This window comes from Rhinopithecus roxellana, chromosome 1, assembly GCF_007565055.1.
Source record: "Rhinopithecus roxellana isolate Shanxi Qingling chromosome 1, ASM756505v1, whole genome shotgun sequence".
Lineage (NCBI taxonomy): Eukaryota > Metazoa > Chordata > Mammalia > Primates > Cercopithecidae > Rhinopithecus > Rhinopithecus roxellana.
In genome coordinates this window covers 201,206,778-201,228,412 of record NC_044549.1, presented here as the reverse complement: position 1 = coordinate 201,228,412, position 21,635 = coordinate 201,206,778, and the positions used below count along the sequence as shown (strand labels likewise).

At 50.5% G+C, this 21,635-nt stretch overlaps 1 protein-coding gene across 2 annotated transcripts; it reads left to right on the top strand.

Moving 5' to 3' along the window:
* Positions 1-654: 654 nt before the first annotated feature.
* CSPG5 (chondroitin sulfate proteoglycan 5) lies at positions 655-19,815 on the top strand. 2 transcript variants are annotated; one of them, XM_030936482.1, is made up of 5 exons: positions 655-2,834; positions 3,492-4,572; positions 8,849-9,037; positions 12,468-12,543; positions 19,283-19,815. In XM_030936482.1, the coding sequence occupies exons 1-5, from the start codon at positions 2,738-2,740 to the stop codon at positions 19,442-19,444; spliced, it is 1,605 nt and encodes a 534-aa protein (XP_030792342.1). In that variant the 5' UTR covers positions 655-2,737; the 3' UTR covers positions 19,445-19,815. The 2 variants fall into 2 exon arrangements, with proteins under 2 accessions (XP_030792342.1, XP_030792335.1); XM_030936475.1 differs by having other exon boundaries at positions 12,468-12,624.
* Positions 19,816-21,635: the final 1,820 nt, after the last annotated feature.

Sequence of the window (21,635 nt, the reverse complement as noted above, 5' to 3'; positions counted from 1 at the left end):
CACTCTGGTTCTTACATCTTCTGTCTCTTTTCTACCCTACCACAGTACTGTGCTCAGAAGAAATGCTCATTTGACACTCTGGTTACCAAGCACTTTCACATACGAGAGACAAGTTGCTAACTCAAAGTCACACTGATGCTGAATCCTGCCCTTCCCATCACATTCCACTGACTGAGTTTTCCCATTCATCTTGTGGAGGTGTTACCCAACCAAGTGTGCTATGCTTACTTCTCAAACTGCTATTGAGATCCACTAGGGAAGATCAGAACGAAACTGAGTGGCAACAATTGATTTAAAATCCCAAATTGGGCAGGGCATGGTGGCTCATGCCTGCAATCCCAGCACCTTGGGACGCCAAGGCGGGCGGATCACCTGAGGTCTGGAGTTCGAGACCAGTCTGAGCCAACATGGAGAAATCCCATGTCTACAAAAAATACAAAATTAGCCGGGCGTGGCATGCCTGTAATCCCAGCTACTCAGGAGGCTGAGGCAGGAGAATCATTTGAACCTGGGAGGCAGAGGTTGCAGTGAGTCAATATCACACCATTGCACTCCAGTCTGGTCGACAGAGCAAGACTCTGTCTCAAAAAAAAAAAAAAAAAAAAAAATCAAAATTGAAGGAAGTGTTAACAGACTTCATCTCCAGGAAAGGGAAGATACTTAAATAGTTAACACAATATATTTAAAATGAGTGGGAGAACTTCCTCCATCAAACCCTGTTGAAAATGTGTGAGTGGTTGTCATGCCCCAGACATCAAGGAACTCATCCATGAGGTTTTCCCACACAGACCGGCCTCAGGAAGGGAAGGAGGAAGTAGGCCACTCTGACAGCCACAACCCGAGTTGAGGAAACAAGCAGAGGAACACAGAGAGTCTACATACAGTAAAAGGTGACAGGAGTTAAGCTGCACACAAGGGAAGCCAAGATGGGTCGGAGGCAATTAAGGGTGTGTTGCTGCTTCTGTGGCCAAGAGGTGAGTGCAAAGCCCTACATGGTGCCCTGTTTAGAGAAGGCTATTGTTTCAAACATATTTTACTTGGTCCCTGGAGGCAGCATGAAACTATGAAAGAAAGAGCCTTGCCCCTTTTTTCAAGGAGCTCCAGACCACAGTTCTGGGATGGGTGTGGGTGGTTGCCATTCATTCATTTATGCCTGATATGGAGCCTCCCTCTGTTACCAGCCCTGTGCACTTAAGTGCCTTGCAGTCCAGTGAGGAATAACTGTAGGTAAGGTGAGATGATGGGCATAAGTGTAACTGCTGAGGAGGCTTCATAGAGGGAAAGGTGATAAGAAATGAGCTTTTCTGGCATGAGGAGTTTACCAGGCAGGAGAGGTAGAGATGCTAGGCTAGGCAAATAGGCTGCAGCCATAGTTCTGCTGAGAAACAGGTGTTGAACCAAGGCAACTCCATCTGGAGACATGTATAAGAAAGATTAGGAGATGGAATCTCCATCTTGGTCACTTACTTGGTCCTCTAAGACAGAAATGGGACCGTCTCTTAAATACTGGAGTTGTCCTATCTCCTTGGGCTGATACCCTGAACTGTCATTCGGGTGAATAACACATTAAGGGGTAGACAGTCGGTTTGGGGGAATAAACTAAGTGACTAGGTTGCGGTTCCTCCTCCCGACTAAGCAGACCTCCTGGGAGTGGTCTTGGGTTGCCCTGTGAGCCCTGAAGCTGTGAATGGGCCCCACAGATACTCTAAAGCCAGGCGTTCATGTGTGCCCGGCTGGGGATCTAGGTCCCTCTGGTCTACCTAGGAATCTGAGTCTTGGTGGTCTGAGACACCTGGGGGACGACGTATCCCGGAGAAGGGACCAGGATTAAAGGTCGCCCCCCAGGCTGCTCGGAGGAGGCTAGAAGGAAGGCGAGGTAGCCGCAGTCCCAGGGAGGGTCTCACCCCTTGCTCCAGGGATGCGTTCTGGCGGGCCTGGCTGTGCGAGATCTGGGCTAGTGGCTTTGGCTGCGAACGGATTATGTCTGATCCGATTAGAGCCTGGGCCGTCGGCTTCGCCCCCTTGCCAGGCTCTGCCAACGCCCGCCCCTCCCTCGTGGAGACCCGGAGACCTCCCTGAGAGCCTTCCCGCCCGGAACATGGGATTGGTGCAGAAATTCGAGAGGCTCCATGCGCCCCGGGCCCGGCTTGTATCCACAGTGGGGGCTCTTGCTTCCGCCCCCTGCGGCTCTTCTGAGCCCCGCCCCGACCCTGCGGGTATCTGGGCCCGCGACGTCCCCGCCTCCATGCCTGCCGCGTGGCAGGTGGGTTCCTCCGGGTCGGGGCCCCATGCCGCCTGTTCACCTGGGGCGGGACCGTGGCCCCATCCCACAGGTCTCCCGCCCGTGCACCTGTCGCCTAACGCCGCGCGCCGCGCCGCGCAGCGCAGTACGCTTGCCCCGCGCTCCCAGTCCATGTGTCTCCTAGTCCCCAGCGAGGGGTCTGTCTGTTCCCCTGGCAGGCGGACCAAGGGGCCGGCGTCAGCGCTACGTGCGGCGGGGCCGGCGCGGCGGGCGGGGTGAGGGCGGCGCTGAGCGCAGCGGCGGCAGCGGCGGCGCGGGAGGCGGGGAGGCGCGGCGCGCCGGGGACAGCGGCGGACGGCGGCGGCGGCATGCGGCTCCTCGCGCTGCCCATCGTGGGCTGAGGCGTCCGCAGAACGGGCGGGAGGCGCGGCGGCCGGGCGAGCCGAGGGCGCAGCCAGCCGGGCGGACCGCGGACAGCGGTCGGGGCGCCGCGCCATGGGGCGAGCTGGGGGCGGGGGCCCGGGCCGGGGACCGCCGCCACTGTTGCTGCTTCTGGGGGCCGCGCTGGTCCTGGCCTCTGGGGCCGTGCCGGGTAGGTATGACTGCGCCCGGGACCCCCGCGGCCCTCGCGCCCCACCCAGGGCAGGGGTCCCGCTGGCTGCAGGGACAGGTGGAGCTGTGAGCTGTGGCAAGGGGGCGGGGCACCGCCTGGCCACGGCCGGGAGGCGGAAGGGTCCCAGGAGGTGGTGGGGGTCCGGGGAAGGCCGACCCGGGTGGAGGCCGACCCGGGTGGGGGTAGCCGGGACCCAAGAGCGCGGGCCGCTGTGCGGGCTGGGGGCGGGGCCGGAGGCGGGGCTGGGGCGGGGCCTGAGGGTGAGACTTCGGGGCGGAACCTGGAGCTGAAGGAGCGCGCCTGTGTACGCGGCTCAGGGTGGGTTCCCGAGGGTGAGACTTCTGGGTGGGCCGAGCTGGGGCCTCCCTGGCCTGGCTCCTCAGACGGCGGGGCAGGTCGGGCGGGACCCGAGCCGCGAGCCGTTGGGCAGGCTGTGATCCTGGGCTTGGGGGCAGACTCCGGGACCGGGCTTAGAGGTGCCGGGTGGCTGGGGTCACACTGGGGCGGTGGGGTCTGCGGGTGGCGGGGTCTGGGTTGACCGGGTCTAGGCGAGCGGACCTGGCCGGGTCGGGCCCGGGCTCCAGGGCTCCCCAGCGCGCCACCCTGACGCCCCGCCCCTCGCCCTCCCGCCCGCAGCGCGTGAGACGGGCAGCGCGGTGGAGGCCGAAGAGCTGGTGAAGGGCAGGCAGGTGTGGGAGCCGCGTGCCAACGACACGCGGGAAGAAGCCGGCCCACCAGCGGCTGGGGAAGATGAGGCCTCGTGGACCGCGCCTGGCGGCGAGCTGGCCGGGCCAGAGGAGGTGCTGCAGGCGACCGGCACCGTCTGGCTGGAGGCTGACAACCCAGGCGTGGGAGGAGTGACCGCAGAGGCGGGTAGCGGCGATGCCCAGGCCCTTCCAGCTACGCTCCAGGCTCCCCACGAGGTCCTCGGGCAGTCAATCATGCCCCCTGCCATTCCTGAGGCTACAGAGGCCAGCGGGCCACCCTCCCCCACCTCTGGCGACAAGCTGAGCCCAGCTTCTGAACTCCCCAAGGAGAGCCCCTTGGAGGTTTGGCTGAACCTGGGGGGCAGCACACCCGACCCTCAAGGGCCAGAGCCGACTTACCCCTTTCAGGGCACCCTGGAGCCCCAACCGGCATCAGATATCATTGACATCGACTACTTCCAAGGATTGGATGGTGAGGGTCGTGGCGCAGACCTGGGGAGCTTCCCAGGGTCACCAGGAACCTCAGAGAACCACCCTGATACTGAGGGAGAGACCCCTTCCTGGAGCCTGCTTGACTTATACGATGATTTCACCCCCTTTGATGAATCTGATTTCTACCCCACCACATCCTTTTATGATGACTTGGATGAAGAGGAGGAGGAGGAGGATGACAAAGATGCAGTAGGAGGTGGAGACCTAGAAGATGAAAATGAGCTTCTAGTGCCCACTGGGAAGCCCGGTCTGGGGCCCGGGACAGGCCAGCCCAACAGTCGGTGGCATGCTGTCCCTCCACAGCACACTCTGGGGTCGGTCCCTGGCAGCAGCATCGCCCTCAGGCCCCGCCCAGGAGAGCCAGGCAGGGACCTGGCCTCCAGTGAAAATGGCACTGAGTGCCGCAGTGGCTTTGTGCGGCATAATGGCTCCTGCCGGTCAGTGTGCGACCTCTTCCCAAGTTACTGTCACAATGGCGGCCAGTGCTACCTGGTGGAGAACATAGGGGCCTTCTGCAGGTAAGGGCATGGCAGGCAGGTGCATAGGGACACTGAAGTGTGTATGTGAGGCCGACTCAACAGAGGTCAGTGTGACAGGCACAGCTTGCAAGAGGTTGTAAAGTCGTAGGATTCCCAGGTGGAGAAATGTTCACTCAGGCTTCTACAGAAATTACTTAGTAAAATACACTTCCTGTGACCTTATCACTAGGAGAGGTTCCTCAGAAATAAGATTCTGTCTTTCCTCTGTGCGTTGTGTCCTGACCCAAACCCTCAGTTACAAAGGCAGAATGCGGCTGGGCGATGTAGCTCACTCCTGTAATCCCAGCACTTTGGGAAGCCGAGGCAGGCAGATCACCTGAGGCTGGAAGTTCGAGACCAGCCTGACCAATATGGAGAAATCCCATCTCTACTAAAAACATAAAAAATTGCCAGGCGTGGTGGCTCACACCTGTAATCCCAGCACTTTGGGAGGCTGAGGTGGGCAGATCACTTGAGGTCAGGAGATGGAGACCATCCTGGCTAACACGTGAAACCCCGTCTCTACTAAAAATGCAAAAATTAGCCGGGCGAGGTGGCGGGCGCCTGTAGTCCCAGCTACTAGGGAGGCTGAGGGAGGAGAATGGTGTGAACCTGGGAGGCGGAGCTTGCAGTGAGCTGAGATCTGGCCACTGCACTCCAGCCTGGGTGACAGAGCGAGACTCCGTATCAAAAAAAAAAAAAAAAAAAAAAAAAAAAAAAAAAAAAAAAAAAAACATAAAAAATTTAGCCGGATGTGGTGGCAGGCGCCTGTAATCCCAGCTACTCGGGAGGCTGATGCAGGAGAATTGCTTGAACCTGGGAGGTGGAGGTTGCGGTGAGCGAGATCGCGCCATTGCACTCCAGCCTGGGCAACAGGAGCGAAACTCTGTCTCAAAAAAATAGAAAAGAAAAAAAAGGCAAAATGAAGGGACTTCTTTAAGACTTTTGGAAAGAGGGCTGGGTTGAGGAGTGTTTGCTGGAGAGAGTTCTGGCGGTACTGGTGAGAGGGGTAGGCCCATAAACCTACTCTGTGGGATAAAGACAGCTGCTGAACACCGCTCCATGCCTTGTGCACGGCGGGAGGAGGGGCCAGTTCCTCAGAAGGGATGTAGGCATGCAAACTCAAAAGGGAGGACCTTCTTGGAAACAGACCTCAAAATGCAGCTACTCACACAGGTAAAATCAAGCTGAGGGTCTTCGTATTGCAGATGGAGGGGTGTTTCTTGACTTTGGGAGGTGGCTTTTTTCTCTCTGCTTTGATGTTTGTCTACCTTGGGATATCATATCCATAATCCTTTTAAAGACTCAGAGTTTAGTTTCCCTAAGGGCATTGTCTGCAGCTCATCAGTAATTACCGTACTCACCTCACTCTTGGGAACTGCCCTCACAGTGAGGTATTTAACTTGCTGGGGAGCTTGCAGCCTGATTCCAGAAGAATCCCAGGTTGGGGTGATCAGGTGGTTTGCTTGTCTCCATCCTTTACTGGCTGTAGAAGTGGAGTAGAGCCCTCAGACTCCTTTGAGGGTTGTCTCCATTAGTCCTAAGTGGAGCATTTCTGTCATCTGACTGTCCCTTTTTATTTTTAGTAGAGACAGGGTTTCACCATACTGGCCAGGCTGGTCTCAAACTCCTGACCTCGAGTGATCCACCCACCTCAACTTCTCAAAGTGCTAGGATTACAGGCGTGAGCCACCATGCCTGGCCAGGGTATCTCTTTTTTTTTTTTTCTTTTTTTTTTGAGACGGAGTCTCGCTCTGTCGCCCAGGCTGGAGTGCAGTGGCCGGATCTCAGCTCACTGCAAGCTCCGCCTCCCGGGTTTACGCCATTCTCCTGCCTCAGCCTCCCGAGTAGCTGGGACTACAGGCGCCCGCCTCGTCGCCCGGCTAGTTTTTTTTGTATTTTTAGTAGAGACGGGGTTTCACCGTGTTAGCCAGGATGGTCTCGATCTCCTGACCTCATGATCCGCCCGTCTCGGCCTCCCAAAGTGCTGGGATTACAGGCTTGAGCCACCGCGCCCGGCCAGGGTATCTCTTTTTCAAGTGTCATTCTCCATCCTTCTTGTTCTTGTTCGTTCTGCAGGTATATGAAGAATTCAAGTTCCTTAAGTCCTGATGTAGTGATCAGAGAATAACATATAGAGAGCAATGAGTATTTTGTCCTTGGCATTGTAACTTGAGTTCCAGTTTCTTTCTATGAAGTTCTTTTTTGTTTGTTTGTTTGTTTGTTTTGAGATGGAGTCTCGCTCTGTCGCCCAGGCTGGAGTGCAGTGGCGCGATCTCAACTCACTATAATCTCCGCCTCCCAGGTTCACACCATTCTCCTGCCTCAGCCACCTGAGTAGCTGGGACTACAGGTGCCCACCACCACGCCCGGCTAATTTTTTGTATTTTTAGTAGAAACGGGGTTTCACTGTGTTAGCCAGGATGGTTTCAATGTCCTGACCTCGTGATCTGCCCGCCTCGGCCTCCCAAAGTGCTGGGATTACAGGCATGAGCCACTGCGCCCGGCCGAAGTTCTTTTTTATAAATGGTCATGACTTTAGGGTCACTTATAGGACGTGACCACACAGTTCTTGGAGTTGTCCAGCCACTGCCAAAAGGAGGTACTGTGATTAAGAAATTGTAGCAGTTTTATTTTTAAAAAGAAAATATGGCAATAAACTAACTTGCCCATTGATTAAGGGCTACCAGAAACATGAGGAAACCCTGTGATTTTGCTCCTCAAACTTCAGTTTGGGGGACTATAGTGATGTAGCCTGGGGGTTGTGCAACCTCTTTGCAAAATCATCATCTTTCATCCTGTTGGAAGCCTGGAATTTTCACCTTCAAAGTGAACTCCCCACAATAGTATGAAATTTTACAGCTCTAGAAAGCTGTAAAAGTTCCCAGAATCTCCTGGAACTCTCAGAAAATTCCCAAGTAGAAAAATAAGATTGTCTTCCTCACTAAGCTACATGGCTCTGCCAGCATGGGTCTACCAGCCTCTCACTGCCTCACAAGGGCTTCTCCACGTGTCCACTCCAGTTTCCCTTGCTTAGCTTCCATCCCAGGATCACATTCGGGCCTTCCTACCAGATTCCTCCCCTGGCTGTGTACACCCAGGCCTGGCCACGGCTTGAAAACTATTTTTGCATTCCACTCACAGGAGACTGCTGAGCCGTTGGTTGCAGACTGCAGTGTGCCTTTGTCTCTGTCACCCTGACCCACTGCAGGGAAATGAGCAGAGCTGGGGCGGAACTTCTCTAGAACACTGGGGTAGAGGGCCCCGCTTAGAGGGGTCTGCATTCCCTGGCAACCTCAAACAGATAGCCCTCCATGACGGCAGAGGCTCAGCTGGAAAACAAAGAATTTCTTGCTAGCCATGTCTCCCCACCCTATTCTAGATGTGGAGTAGCCAGTTCTCTGGTGCATAATTTCCCCATTTCTAGACCCTTTTCCCTTGTCTGTCATTCACCCTGAGGTTCATGTCCTCCCTCCTTTGCCTGCCTCTGTATCCTTCCACATCTTTCCTCTTTGAAGCAGCATCGTTCCCATGGAAACAGCAATGTCATTGGAAGAGTTGGAGCCTGGGAATGTCCCCAAGGGCAGGAGAAAGTCACTCAACAAAAAGACTAAAACCCACCCAGAGGGTTGATTCTCACTGTGCTTGCATGACAGTTCTCATAGTACTAGAATAGGGAGCTTTAGGGGCAGAACTTGGGGCTGCAGAGATAGAAGAATCTACATCCATCTTTCTGTTTGTCCTTGTCTGTCACTTCCTTATTTTTCAGTGTCTTCTCAGCCACGTGAACTAGGTGGGACTACAAAGCAGCAAGATAGGTTTGCATGTGCAGGGCAGGTCCTGGGACTTTGTAGTTGTAGCTCTTATTCCTCTTGTTTTTCATCTTTCTTTCACCCAGAGCCAAGGGCAGGGAGAGGCCTGAGAGGATCTTGTTGGTGTCTTCATTGAGGCTGCACAGCAGAAGACCAGGATTCCCTTCCTTCCTCGGTCACTTAGCAGTCAGAGAACTTTGACCAGTTCACTCGGTTTCTCTACACCTCGGTTACCTCATTTATATCACAGACCTCAGAGCTCCCTGGCCCACTTCATAGAATGGTTGTGAAGGTGGGGGTGATCACACCAGCTCTGAGGTCTGTGCAGATTCGGAGCATTACAGTTGCTCTAGTTGGCCTTAGGAACAGGCTGTGGAGATAGGTGTTGGGGTCAGGGTCCAGGCCCTTGCTGTGGCCGTGGCTGCCTGCTCCACCGCTACGGTTTCTCAATGTCGCTGCTGCAGGTGCAACACGCAGGACTACATCTGGCACAAGGGGATGCGCTGCGAGTCCATCATCACCGACTTCCAGGTGATGTGCGTGGCCGTGGGCTCGGCTGCCCTCGTCCTGCTCCTGCTCTTCATGATGACGGTGTTCTTCGCCAAGAAGCTCTACCTGCTCAAGACGGAGAACACCAAGCTGCGTAGGACCAAGTGAGTCTGTGTCACTCACCCATCCACCCAGGTCAGGGTGTGGGAGGCCCCCGACCCTGCTATACCCCTCCAACTGATCCAGGGACTTTGTGGTGAGGGTTTCTGGCACCTGTGCTCCATTCCCAGCTATTTTGTCCATGCTAAAGATTCACCCAGGCTCGTCTGTTCCCACACAAAATGTGCTGGAGCTGCAGCAGAGGTGAAGCCCCCGTGGCACACTGCCGCTGTCCAGCAGCTTTCCCAAAACCCTGCCCTAGGCATCTGAGAGCCTGCTTTAAAAAGGCAGCCACCATGTAGCTACTCCTCCTCTAGCCCCCAAGTAAGTTACTCAGTCTGTCCACCCTCCTGATAGCCCCTTCTTCCCTGGACTGTGACAGCCAGCAGCCAGTGCAAGATGTCATTCACATTTCTGTGTGGAGAAACTCCATCTCTTTCACATCTGTCACCCAAAACCATCTCCTCCTCGGTGAATGCTAAGGAGAAAGGGTTTATTGAGCAACACACTGCACTGGTTTTTGAAAGCTAGTCAAGCCAGTGTCCAATCAGAAGTGCAAGGAACTTAAGGAAATCCTCTTTACCTCTCCTGAAAAGAATATGTGGGGAGAACTAGGTTTAACTTCTTCTACTGTGGATTTTAAGGGCTATATGGGATGTAGAATCTTATTTCAGCTCTTCCCTTAGCAAAGCAGTGACTTATTGTGTGCATGTGAGAATCAACATGTGTTTGCCTTTAAGCCCCTGCCTTGAACACTAGGATGTGACCTTATACGCTATGAGAGAATTACTCCTATCACTAAGCAAAGTTAGAAAACCTTTTGGAAGTGTCACAGGAGTCACAAAAGGGAGATTGGAGTTCAGCTTCCTTGGGACCCCAGAAACAATTTATGCAGAACTGCTCCCACTTCCCTTTCAACCTGTTGCCCCATTAATCCCCCTCTCCTTGACCTGAGACTCCCTCTAGAGAATATGACTGAAGGACTTTCCCTGGGTCCTGGGAAAAGGACAAAACACCATCTGTTGCTCCTTTGCTGGGTAGACTCACACAATGTACAGATGCCAGCAGCTCTCTGCAGCCTTTCAGCTAACCGCCGCGGGGCTGGTAGGGCCTCTCCATTGTGCCTGTGCACTGAGGCGGGCTGCATCTACGCACGTGATCACTCCAGAAAGACACAGTCCTGGACCCCTGGCTCCTCACGCCTACACCAAGGGGGTAGGGGTATCCAGGGGACAGGAGATGGGACTGCTTCAATCACAGCAGTTGCTAATGAGGATGGGGGAGAGAAAGGAAAGGAACAACAGCCAGGGCAGTGAAGAAGCAAGAGCTGAGGCCAGGTGCAGGACCCTATTCTAGGGCCTCCTCCTCTAGCCAGCCCTGTGTTTTTCACAGAGCATGGCCCTCTTATTTCTCCACATGCCTTCTTTCTTTCCCAAGCCTGGTTACTGCTTTGATGGTGTGACATGTGCCTGGTGCACTGCAGATACTGCCATAATTTATTTATTCTAAAATATACCTTTTTTCCCCCACATATTAACATCTCTGAAATTGGATTGTGTCTTACAATCACTGGCATCTTTTTTTTTTTTTTTTTAATTGAGACAGGGCCTCACTATGTTACCCAGGGTGGTCTTGAACTCCTGGGCTCAAGTGATACTTCCACCTCAGCCTCCCAAATAGCTGTGACTACAGGCATGCACCACTGTGCCCAACCACTGGCATCTTATGATCACTGTTGGCCACATGGTAGTTATGATGTAGTGGTAATTCTCCGGCATGCACAAATGGGTTCTGAGCTGTTCATATTGTTGTCAGTCCCTTATCTAAAGTCTAAATGAACTACTTCAAGTATATAAGAAAAACTCAGTTGGGCGTGGTGGCTCACGCCTATAATCCCAGCACTTTGGGAGGCCGAGGCGGGTGGATCACGACGGGTGGATCACAAGGTCAGGTGTTCAAGACCAGCCTGGCCAAGATGGTGAAACCCCGTCTCTACTAAAAATACAAAAATTAGCTGGGTGTGGTGATGGGCACCTGCAGTCCCAGCTACTCGGGAGGCTGAGCCAGATAATGCTTGAACCCAGGAGGTGGAGGTTGCAGTGAGCCGAGATTGTGCCACTGCACTCCAGCCTGGGCAACAGAGCAAGACTCTGTCTCAAAACAAACAAACAAAAAAACCCTCTAAGGTGTAAGAAAGTATTGGATGATGGTTTAAGTGGTGGAATTGTTTTTATTTTTTCTTAATGGTACATCAAATAATGGTGCATCCTATTACAATCCATGGCATTTGGCTAGATGCTGTGACTCATGCCTGTAATCCCAAGACTTTGGGAGGCCAAAGCAGGAGTACCACCTGAACCCAAGGATTTGAGTCCAGCCTGAGCAACATAGCAAGACCTCATCTTTACAAAAAAAAAAAAAAAAAAAAATGTTTTAAGATAATCTGGGAGAGGGGAGGGAGAGCATTAGGACAAACAGCCAATGCACATGGGGCTTAAAATCTAGATGATGGGTTGATGGGTTCAGCCAACTACCATGACACACATATACCTATATAACAAACCGACATGTTCTGCACTTATATCCCAGAACTTAAAGTAAAATTTTAAAAAAAGAGATAATCCATGGCATTTGATAAAATACAGTATTTGGCTGGGCACAGTGGCTCACACCTGTAATCCTAACACTTTGGGAGGCTGAGGCAGGCAGATTGCTTGAGCTCAGGAGTTCAAGATCAGCCTGGGCAACGTGGTAAAACCCCATCTCTACAAAAATTACCTGGGCATGGTGGCATGCACCTGTAGTCCCAGCTACTTGGGAGGCTGAGGTGGGAGGATCACTTGAACCCAGGAGGTCAAGGCACAGTGAGCTGTGATTGTGCCACTGCACTCAAGCCTGGGCAACAGAGTGAGACCCTGTCTCAAAAAGAAAAGAAAAGAAAAGCCTTTAAAAACCGATAACCAGCACTAGGCACAGTTCTGCACTTACCAATAAAATTTAAAATACTTTTTTTAATAAGGAAAGAAATACAGTATTTGGTTTTTTTGTTTGTTTGTTTTTTGAGATGGAGTCTCGCTCTGTTGGCCTGGCTGGAGTGCAGTGGCACGATCTCGGCTCGCTGCAACCTCCGCCTCCCGGGTTCAAATGATTCTCCTGCTTCAACCTCCCAAGTAGCTGGGATTACAGGTGCATGCCACTACAGCCAGCTATTTTTGTATTTTTAGTAGAGATGGGGTTTCACCACGTTCACCAAGCTAATCTGACTCCTGACCTCCAGTGATCTGCCTGCCATAGCCTCCCAAAGTGCTAGGATTACAGGCGTTGAGCCACCATGCCCGGCCGAAATACAGTATTTGATCCAGAAGCTGAGACATTGTCATGTTTTGCCGTGATTATTTCACTTACATTTTTCCTTCACTCTTCTCTCTTAATCAGCAAATTCCGGACCCCAGCTGAGCTCCACAATGATAACTTCTCCCTCTCCACCATTGCCGAGGGCTCTCACCCAAATGTAAGGAAACTTTGCAACACTCCCCGTACCTCCTCCCCCCATGCCCGTGCCTTGGCTCACTATGATAACGTTATCTGTCAGGTAACTTGTTTTCTTCACATCTCTCCTCTTATGCATGCTTTGGCCCCTGGCCCATGTCTGGTGTCTACTTCAAAGTATGAAATCCTCAGAGAGCTCTGGAGGTCAGCCTAGGGCAACTGGGTTGGGCAGCAAAGGTGGGAATAAGCACTTGATGGTGTATCACTTATTTGACAAGCAGAATTTTAAATAGAAAAGGTCTTTTTCTTTTTAAAATTTTTATAGAGATGAGGTCTCACTGTGTTGCCCAGGCTGGTCTCGAACTCCTGGCCTCAAGTGGTCTTCCTGCCTCAGCCTCCTAAAGTGCTAGGATTGTAGGCGTGAGCCACCTGCCTGGCTGAGAAGATCTTTTTCTAGGATTACTCATGACTTTTTGCTTCATCTATGCTTTAGAAGTCTGATTATTGTCTTATTTTCCATATCAAGGAGAAAGGCTCTGCTTTCACTGCTGAGGAATTTCATGATGGTCAGTGAAGCAAATGGTGGTTGCTCTTTGGGATGGGTGGAAAGAGTTCTGTGTCCTTGCTGCTATTTGAAGACCCTAAGAACCGGCAAGGTTATACACAGCTGGTTAGGGCCAAGGCCTGAAAACAAAACACTGGCAGAGCCTTAAGTCTAGGAATAATCCTGATCTTAGGAGGATGGGCTTATAAATATCAGTTGAAATCCAATAAAAGATCCCAATAGACCATTTTCTAAAGACTCTGGCCTAGTATATTGCCTGGATTAGACTGACCAGTAAAATACTAGAGAGAATTTCGAAAACAAGGCAGAAACCATCCAAATCCCAAATCGTGCCACATCCAAATCCTAGAATTCTCTATATAATGCAGGTTCCATACTTCAAGATAAATGCATTTTTACACAGATTATTACACAGATAAACAAGCTAAACTGAGACTGCAGACTGAAGCAATGGAGTTTAAGAAGAAATTTAGAAGACGTTCTTAGAAATCATGGACCATAGAGTGTCAGACCTTACAGGAGCCTCAGCAATCTAGACCAATACTGTCCAGTGGAACTTTCTGTGAAATAGAAGTGTTCTGTATCTGCTTTGTCTACTACAACAGCCACTAGCCACTTGCAGCTGCAGAGCTCTTAAAAGGTAGTTAATGCTACCACATTACACAGTGCAGACCTAGACTCCTGGGCTCAAGTGATACCCCTGCCTCAGCCTCCTGAGTCGCTAGGACTATGGGCATGTGCCACCACACCTGGCTCATTATTTTAACTTTTGCAAAGATGGGGTTTTGCCATGTTGCCCAGGCTGGTCTCAAACTCCTGGGGTCAAGTGATCCTCCTGCCGCAGCCTCCCGAAGTGTTAGGATTACAGGTGTGAGCTACCATGACTGGCCTTTTTCCTTTTATAGATGGGGAAATTGCAGCCCCAGAAGGGGGAAGAGAGAGTAAGAGTAAATGTGTGGCCTTATTCACAAAACCCCAGAATAGGAAATCTTGGCCTAGTACAGGAGAAGTAAATGGGTGAATTTAAATATGAAGTGAAAGAGGTAAACTTAGGATAATTTTTTAAAGACTTTGATGTAAACGGTAGAAAAAGAACAGATTATTTCACTTGGTATGTACCAAGATACAACAAGTAAGGTCAAGATGAACATTATTATAACCAAGGAAACACTATGTCTTATAAACTCTAAGATTGGTCACCGTGTTCATCAACCCACAGAGATGTAGGCACCCTGAGGGCAGGACAGAGTCTCGCTTGCTCTTCTCGGTGAGCACATTACCCTGCCCTCTTCAGTAACATGCACACAGTCAGCAGTTGCTGAATACTAGAGAGTGATGACCTGCTACGGGGGCTCTCGGTTCCACTGGCCAATCTGCCATCCTGCAGATGGCAGCAGGTCTGCCACGGCGGGAGCTCCTGTAGTCAGCATGTTCACTGTCCACGGTTGGACAGAGTCCTCCCACTCTGCTTGACAGAGTGCAAGCGTCCTTAGGAAAGTTTCTGACCCTTGTGTTTCTGGTACCATAACTTCAGACACCTTTCCTCTTCCCAGAGAGTGAAAAGAAAGAGCTCCTCTTGGAGGGCTTGGCTGCACACCCAGTGCAAAGGTTTCTTGTTCTTGGCTGATCCAGCTTTGTGGAAAGTGAGGTTTTTGTACCTGAACACTGCCACTGACCCTTAGTTGAGAAGATGGCAAGCCTTGAAAACAGCAGAGCAGGGGGTGGTCAGCCACAGAAGGGTGGTGGTCAGCCACAGTGGGTGGTTGGCCACAGGCAGTGGTGATCTAGCATGGGGCTTGGGGATCAGCTACGGGGCGGGTGAGGGTGTTGGCCATGGTGGGCTATGCCTGAGACGGGGTGATGGGGTGGCCAAGGCAGCACTCAAGCCATCCCTTAGGAAGCAGCAAGATCTGGCTCTGGTTCTCTACTGGCTCCTCTTAGATCTTGAGGCTGATGTCTTAATTTTTTTTTTTTTTTTGAGACGGAGTCTCGCTCTGTCGCCCAGGCTGGAGTGCAGTGACCAATCTTGGCTCACTGCAAGTTCCACCTCCTGGGTTTACACCATTCTCCTGCCTCAGCCTCCCAAGTAGCTGGGACTACAGGTGCCTGCCACCTCGCCCAGCTAGATTTTTTGTATTTTTTAGTAGAGACGGGGTTTCACTGTGTTAGCCAGGATGGTCTCGATCTCCTGACCTCGTGATCCGCCCGTCTCGGCCTCCCAAAGTGCTGGGATTACAGGCTTGAGCCACCGCGCCCAGCCCCACTTTTTTTTTTTTTAACCAAATACCCAAACTCCAAGGAGATTGAGGCTGGTGTCTTTCTGTCAGCTTGTGCCCAAGGGGACATCATCCTCTCCTCTCTGGAAGCACTGTGGATGTGAGGGGTGACTCTCCTATCCAGCAGGAAATGTACTAGTGGATTTTCTACCTTCATCTCTAATTCTCTCCACCTCACCCAAAGGTCAAACTTAGTCATATTCAAGATCTTGTGGGCATTGCTGATGAACACTGTTGCCACTTGTTTATGAAGTGAAGCCCTGCTCACTGCTACAGCCACCACACTGACTGCCTCCAAGGGGTGCCAGCAGCCGGGGAGAGTGAGAAATCCTCCAGATGAGCCGGGAGGAGAGACGAGGGGGCACCGGAGTCCAGCCTGCCTTGTGGCCTCTCCCCACCCTTCTCTCCCCGCCCCCAAACTCCTTGCTGGTATTGGTGTTCTCTAAAATTTTGGAGAGTTGTATTTATTTTCATGGAGGCATTATTTCTTTTATATAAGCAAAATAGGTTGAGCAGGTCAATTTCCTACACTGTTTCAATCACTTCTACCAGCCACACTCTGAAAAGATTGCAAACAAAAACGTCTGGGGCTTTGGGCCTGTGACAGGGAAGGGTCAGTGGCTGGTATCTGTGCCAGTGGCACCTCCTTCCCTCCTCCGCTCCTCTCTGCCCTCAGGCTGATGTGCGGCTCTGTAGCTGGCCGGCCTTAGGCTGAGTCTGTGTGAGTGTCTTGTGTAGCTGAGCAACCAGCCTTGAAGGGTATGTCAGGAGGCACGGAGAGTGTAGGAAGTTGCCCGTGCTCCAGGTGCACTGCGTGAATGAAGCCACCAGAAACCCAGGGCAGCTGCCCCAACACTGGGCTGCCCTGGTGGTCCCCACAACGGTGCTGTGGAGACCATGGGGGTAACTTGGGTTGTGCTAAGATTTGACAGACCTTCCAGGATTCCAGTTTATTACTAGGGTTTCTCCATTGATGCCCCTGTGCTTTTTGTTTGTTTGTTTGTTTTTTCCTATTTAACTCTTTCTCACTTCCCAGACTCTCCTCTTGCATGTATTTGTTAAAGCACTGACTGCCCACCCTCTTCCAATAGACGTTTGCCTCTGACCAGTGGGGTCCAGACCTGAACCCACATGACCCCTGGGTTGAAGGGTGCCCATATTGCTGGGGTTGAAGGCTGGGAGCAGCGAGTCCACAGTGGTTCCTAGAAACTTATGCCAGATGTTGATCCAGCTCCCTTGTGATGAGGTACTTCTGTTAAGTCAAAGGCAGTTGGACCTGCTGTGGAATTCAGCTACCCTTGGCTTAATAGGATCAAGTTCTAGAGCAAACACCTGGGTTAGGAGAGCCCCATCTTGGTGTAGACATTCCTTTGCCTGTTGTGTTTGTTGGAGGTATTCAGCTTGTCTAACAGCGCTGTTTGCATATCTCTTGCTTTTGGGATATGCTTCTTCCATCCCTTGGCTCAGAAGGCAGTTTTCTAATCTGGACCTCATGAGCCCTCGAGGGGTCAGGTTTAATCTGGCAGCCCACCTTCATGGCATCAGAGCTCTGAGACCTGAGTCTGTGAGGAGTCACTTAGTCCACTTTTCTTTACATTATGAGAATGTTTCTGTACCCCTGTATGCCCCCAAAGAATATGTGATGAAGGAGTTGAGGGTGAGAGGTTATCTTGAAAGACATAAAAGCAAGTTGTATCCTTGTAAGAAGAGAGGTGGGTATAGGTCCTCTTGTCCTGTTTCAGATTTTAGTGTGATTCAAAGTCCATCCTATATAACGATAGTGTTAGCTCAGCTCTCAAGCTTTCATGCCCATGGTTTCCCCCAAACAGTACAGAAGTACATGAAATAAAAAAGTGCAGCTCTACTTCACCCTCACTTCCCTCTCCATAAAGTACACATGTGTGTGTATATATATACACACAAACACACACCTATATCTATATTTTTGAAGCATAAATGAGATTTTGCTATACATATGTTCTACCCCTTACTTTTTTTCAATCAGTGTATCATGGAGATCTTTCTGTCTCAGCAGATGGACGTTTATGTCGCTGCACAGTGTTTTCTGATTCTAAGCAGTGATTGACCATTCAACTGGCTGCACATGCTATGTGCAGCTGCCTTGCCTCACGTATGCCTCAGTACTCTATGAAGTTCATTGTCTTGTTCTTGTCTCATTGGGAAAAGAAACACGTGTTCCCCTGTCTATAAATCATGTGTGAAGTCTTTGAAACTCTACTAAATTGTCCTCCTTAATCTGGGCCTCTGGAGAAGCACTGAGTGAGGCTGTGGGCATTGGGCAGCTGGCAGTGATTTCCGCACGCACAGAACTCGTGGATGCCCCGATGTCCTGTGTGTACAAGCACCATGGAAAGCCCGGGGTCTCTCCCTACTTTCTTTCCAACTCATCACTCCCATAACCTAGTGCTGTTATGGGTCAAACTCAGTAGCAGGCAGCACAGATGAGGACTCACCAGACTTCTGTGGAGACCACCCTGGTCCTTAAGCATGATGGTAATCTTGAATTTTGGTAGTGGTTGAAGCAAGAATGGCCTTAGCTAGCTGGTCAGATTAGGACACTCTCTACCTTCTTGCCATCCATGAATCTGCCTTAGTGGTTACACACCCTCTTCCATCAGCAGAGTTCCAAGCACTTACAACAGCTATTTGGGGCACCAGAGAAAGAACTGAAGCCCACTGAATAGTACTAGGTATATTCCCCTTAGGGTGGTCCTAAAGGAAATGAGTAAAGCAAGAGTTGCCACAGAAGTTCTCTGAATGTGCAGAATGTAGACCTGGAGGACTTCGTGCTAGTGTGGGCTTCCTGAGAACCTTTAAAAGGCAAATTCAAGCTGGTGTGGTGGCTCACACCTGTCATCCCAGCACTTCGGGAGGCCGAGGTGGGTGGATCACTTGAGGCCAGGAGTTTGAGACCAGCCTGGCCAACATGGTGAAACCCTATCTCTACTAAAAATACAAATTAGCCAGGCATGGTCACGAGCGCCTATAATCCCAGGTTCTGGGGAGACTGAGGCACGAGAATCCCTTGAACCCAAGAGGTTCAAGATTGCAGTCAGCCGAGATCACACTACTGTATTCTGGCCTGGGCGACACAGCGAGACTCCATCTCAAAAATAAATACATACATACATACATATATACATAAAATGCAAATTCATCTCAGGTTCAGGAGTTTGTCAGAGAGAGCTTGTCACAGGGCTGTAGGCAATATACATGGATTATTACATTAGAATCAGCAGTGCGAATATCATGTGATGCAGAGTGTGGCAAGCCATTGAGGCAGCCAGGTTCATTCGGGCTTGGATTGAGGACATACCTTTTGGCAGGTTCACTTGTGACAATGAGAGGCTGACACATCTTTGACCTCTACTCAGAGGACATGCTCTTACTGTGGGGAGAGAGGCCCCTAGCATAGCCAGGAGCAGTTCTGCACTTTACCAGTCCTATGCATACCCCACTGTATACACTGATGAGACATGTTCCCTGACCAAGACATCTTTGTGAAAGCAAAACTCAACAGGATGGAAGGTCAGAGGAAGGCCAGGCTCAGCAGGCCACGCAGAGCTCATCAACACATGAGGCTATAGAGGCACCTGGGCCAAGGGACTCTTTCTTCCCGATCTCTGTTCAAGAGAAAACCTTGGACATGGCCCAAATTAAAAGTATTTGTAAACTGATTACTGTCAAGTTTTCCTCTCTGCCTGGCCATTGCTTTTAAGGATGACTTTCCTAAAAAGTTGCTGCTAATGAGTTACTTTGGTTCCTTTTAGTTAATTCAAGTCTTGGAGTTTTTTCCTTGTTTCAGTGATGCTTCCTTCAGCCAGATAGAAAAACCTGATATTATTGTTTGATGGCTGTATGCATTGTCTTCCCCCACCCCAACTTTTTCCCTCTTCCAGGATGATCCTAGTGCTCCCCACAAAATCCAGGAGGCTCTCAAATCCTGCCTGAAAGAGGAGGAGTCATTTAACATCCAGAACTCCATGTCGCCCAAACTTGAGGGTGGCAAAGGTGACCAGGCTGACTTGGATGTGAACTGTCTTCAGAATAATTTAACCTAAAGCAGAGCAAGAAGAGAGGAAGCAGGGCTGGTGGGTGGGGGGTAGGGGGAAGAAACATTATCTCCTCTTGTACAGAGTCTATTTCTTGTAACCATTTGTTAAACTCTTTTCTTTTTCTGATCTCATGGCATGCTTTGATGTATTTTGTACAGGAGGCAAAAAAAAAAAAAAATACTTAAAATAAGCAAAGAAACTGAACAGAATTGCATACATTGGGTTGTTTTGTCTGTGCTGTCTGTACATTGCTTCTGCTGCTGTGATTTCTAAACCTGTGCTGTTATTCAACTGACTTTTTTTTGTACTTTGACCCACCTTTTTTTGAAATACCAGTAAAAAACAAAGTTCTTGAAATAAAACTTTTTAAAAAGTTATTCATTTTCTTAGTCATTGTGTCCACTCCTTTAAGTTTGAGTTGAGTTACCTCCACTGAAGATATTTATCTATTTATTTATTTTGAGGTGGACTCTCGCTCTTGTCGCCCAGGCTGGAGTGCAAGGCTCACTGCAGCCTTGACCTCCCCAGCTCAAGTAATCCTCCCACCTCAGCCTTCGGAGTAGCTGGGACTACAGGTGCATGCCAACACACCTGGCTAATTTATACATCATTTTTTTGGAAAGGCAGGGTCTTACTATGTTGCCCAGGCTGGTCTCAAACTCCTGGGCTCAAGCAATCTTTCACCTCAGCCTCCCAAAGTGCTGGAATTACAGGTGTGAACCACCGCACCTGGCCAAGGATGTATATTTATTTATATTTATTTATTTGTTTATTTATTTTTTGAGACAGAGTCTCACTCTGTTGCCCAAGCTGGAGTGCAGTGGCGTGATCTCGGCTCGATGCAACCTCCACCTCCTGGGTTCAAGTGATTCTCATGCCTCAGCCTGCCAAGTAGCTGGGACTGCAGGTGTGTGCCACCAGGCCTGGCTAATTTTTGTATTTTTAGAAGAGACAGCGTTTCACCATGTTGGCCAGGCTGGCAAAGATGTATATTTAAACATGTTTGAAATATCAGAACTGTTCTGTGTGTTTGTCTGCTTAGGCTATCATGACAAAATACCACAGACTGGGTGGCTTAAACAGCACAAATTTATTTTCTCGTGGTTCTGGAGGCTGGAAGTTCAAGATCAACCCAAGAGGGTTGGTATCTGATGAAGCCTCTCTTCCTGGCTTGCAAATAGCTGCCTTCTCATTGCATCCTCACACGGCTTTTTCTCTGTATGCATGTGGAAAGAGAAAGATCTTTGATGTCAGTTCCCGTTCTTACAAGGACACCAATGCTATTGGATTAGTGTCCTTCCTTTATCACCTTTTTAATCTTAGCCCATTAAAAGCCCTGTCTCCAAATATAGTCACAGTGGAAATTGGGGCTTCAACTTATGGATTTTGGGGTAACACAGTTCAGCCTGTAACAGTCTGTTTCACCTATTATTAAGAATACTCTGGCTGGGCGCAGTAGCTCTTGCCCACTGTAATCCCAGCACTTTGGGAGGCCGAGGCGGGTGGATCACAAGGTCAAGAGATCGAGACCATCCTGGCCAACATGGTGAAACCCCGTCTCTACTAAAAATACAAAAATTAGCTGGGCATGGTGGCGCGTGCCTGTAGTCCCAGCTACTTGGGGGGCTGAGGCAGGAGAATCACCCGAACCTGGGATGCGGAGGCTGCAGTGAGCCAAGATCATGCCACTGCACTCCAGCCTGGGTGACAGAGTGAGTCTCTGTCTCAAAAAATATATATACACTTTCGTTCTTTCATAGATGTTTAGTAAGCTGGGCGGCACGGCACACACATATAGTCCCAGCTACTCCAGAGCCTGAGGCAGGAGGATCGATTGAGTCCAGGAATTCTGAACTATAGTGCACTATGATGATCGGGTGTCCACACTAAGTTTGGTAACAGTATGGTGTCCCCTGGGAGCATGGCACCACCAGGTTGCCTAAGGAGGGGCAAACCAGCCCAGGTCAGAAGCAGAAAAGGTCAAAACTCTCGTGGTGATCATTAATGGGATTAAACCTGTGAATAGCTACTGCACTCCAACCTGGGCAACACAGCCAAGACACTACCTCTAAAAATTAAAATGTTTATTAAGCACTTACTCTGAGCCAGCACTATGCTAGATGCTAGGAATACTAAATGAATAAAATAGATCCAAACCTCAACAAGTTAGTAGTCGGCTTGAGAAACAGACATAAAC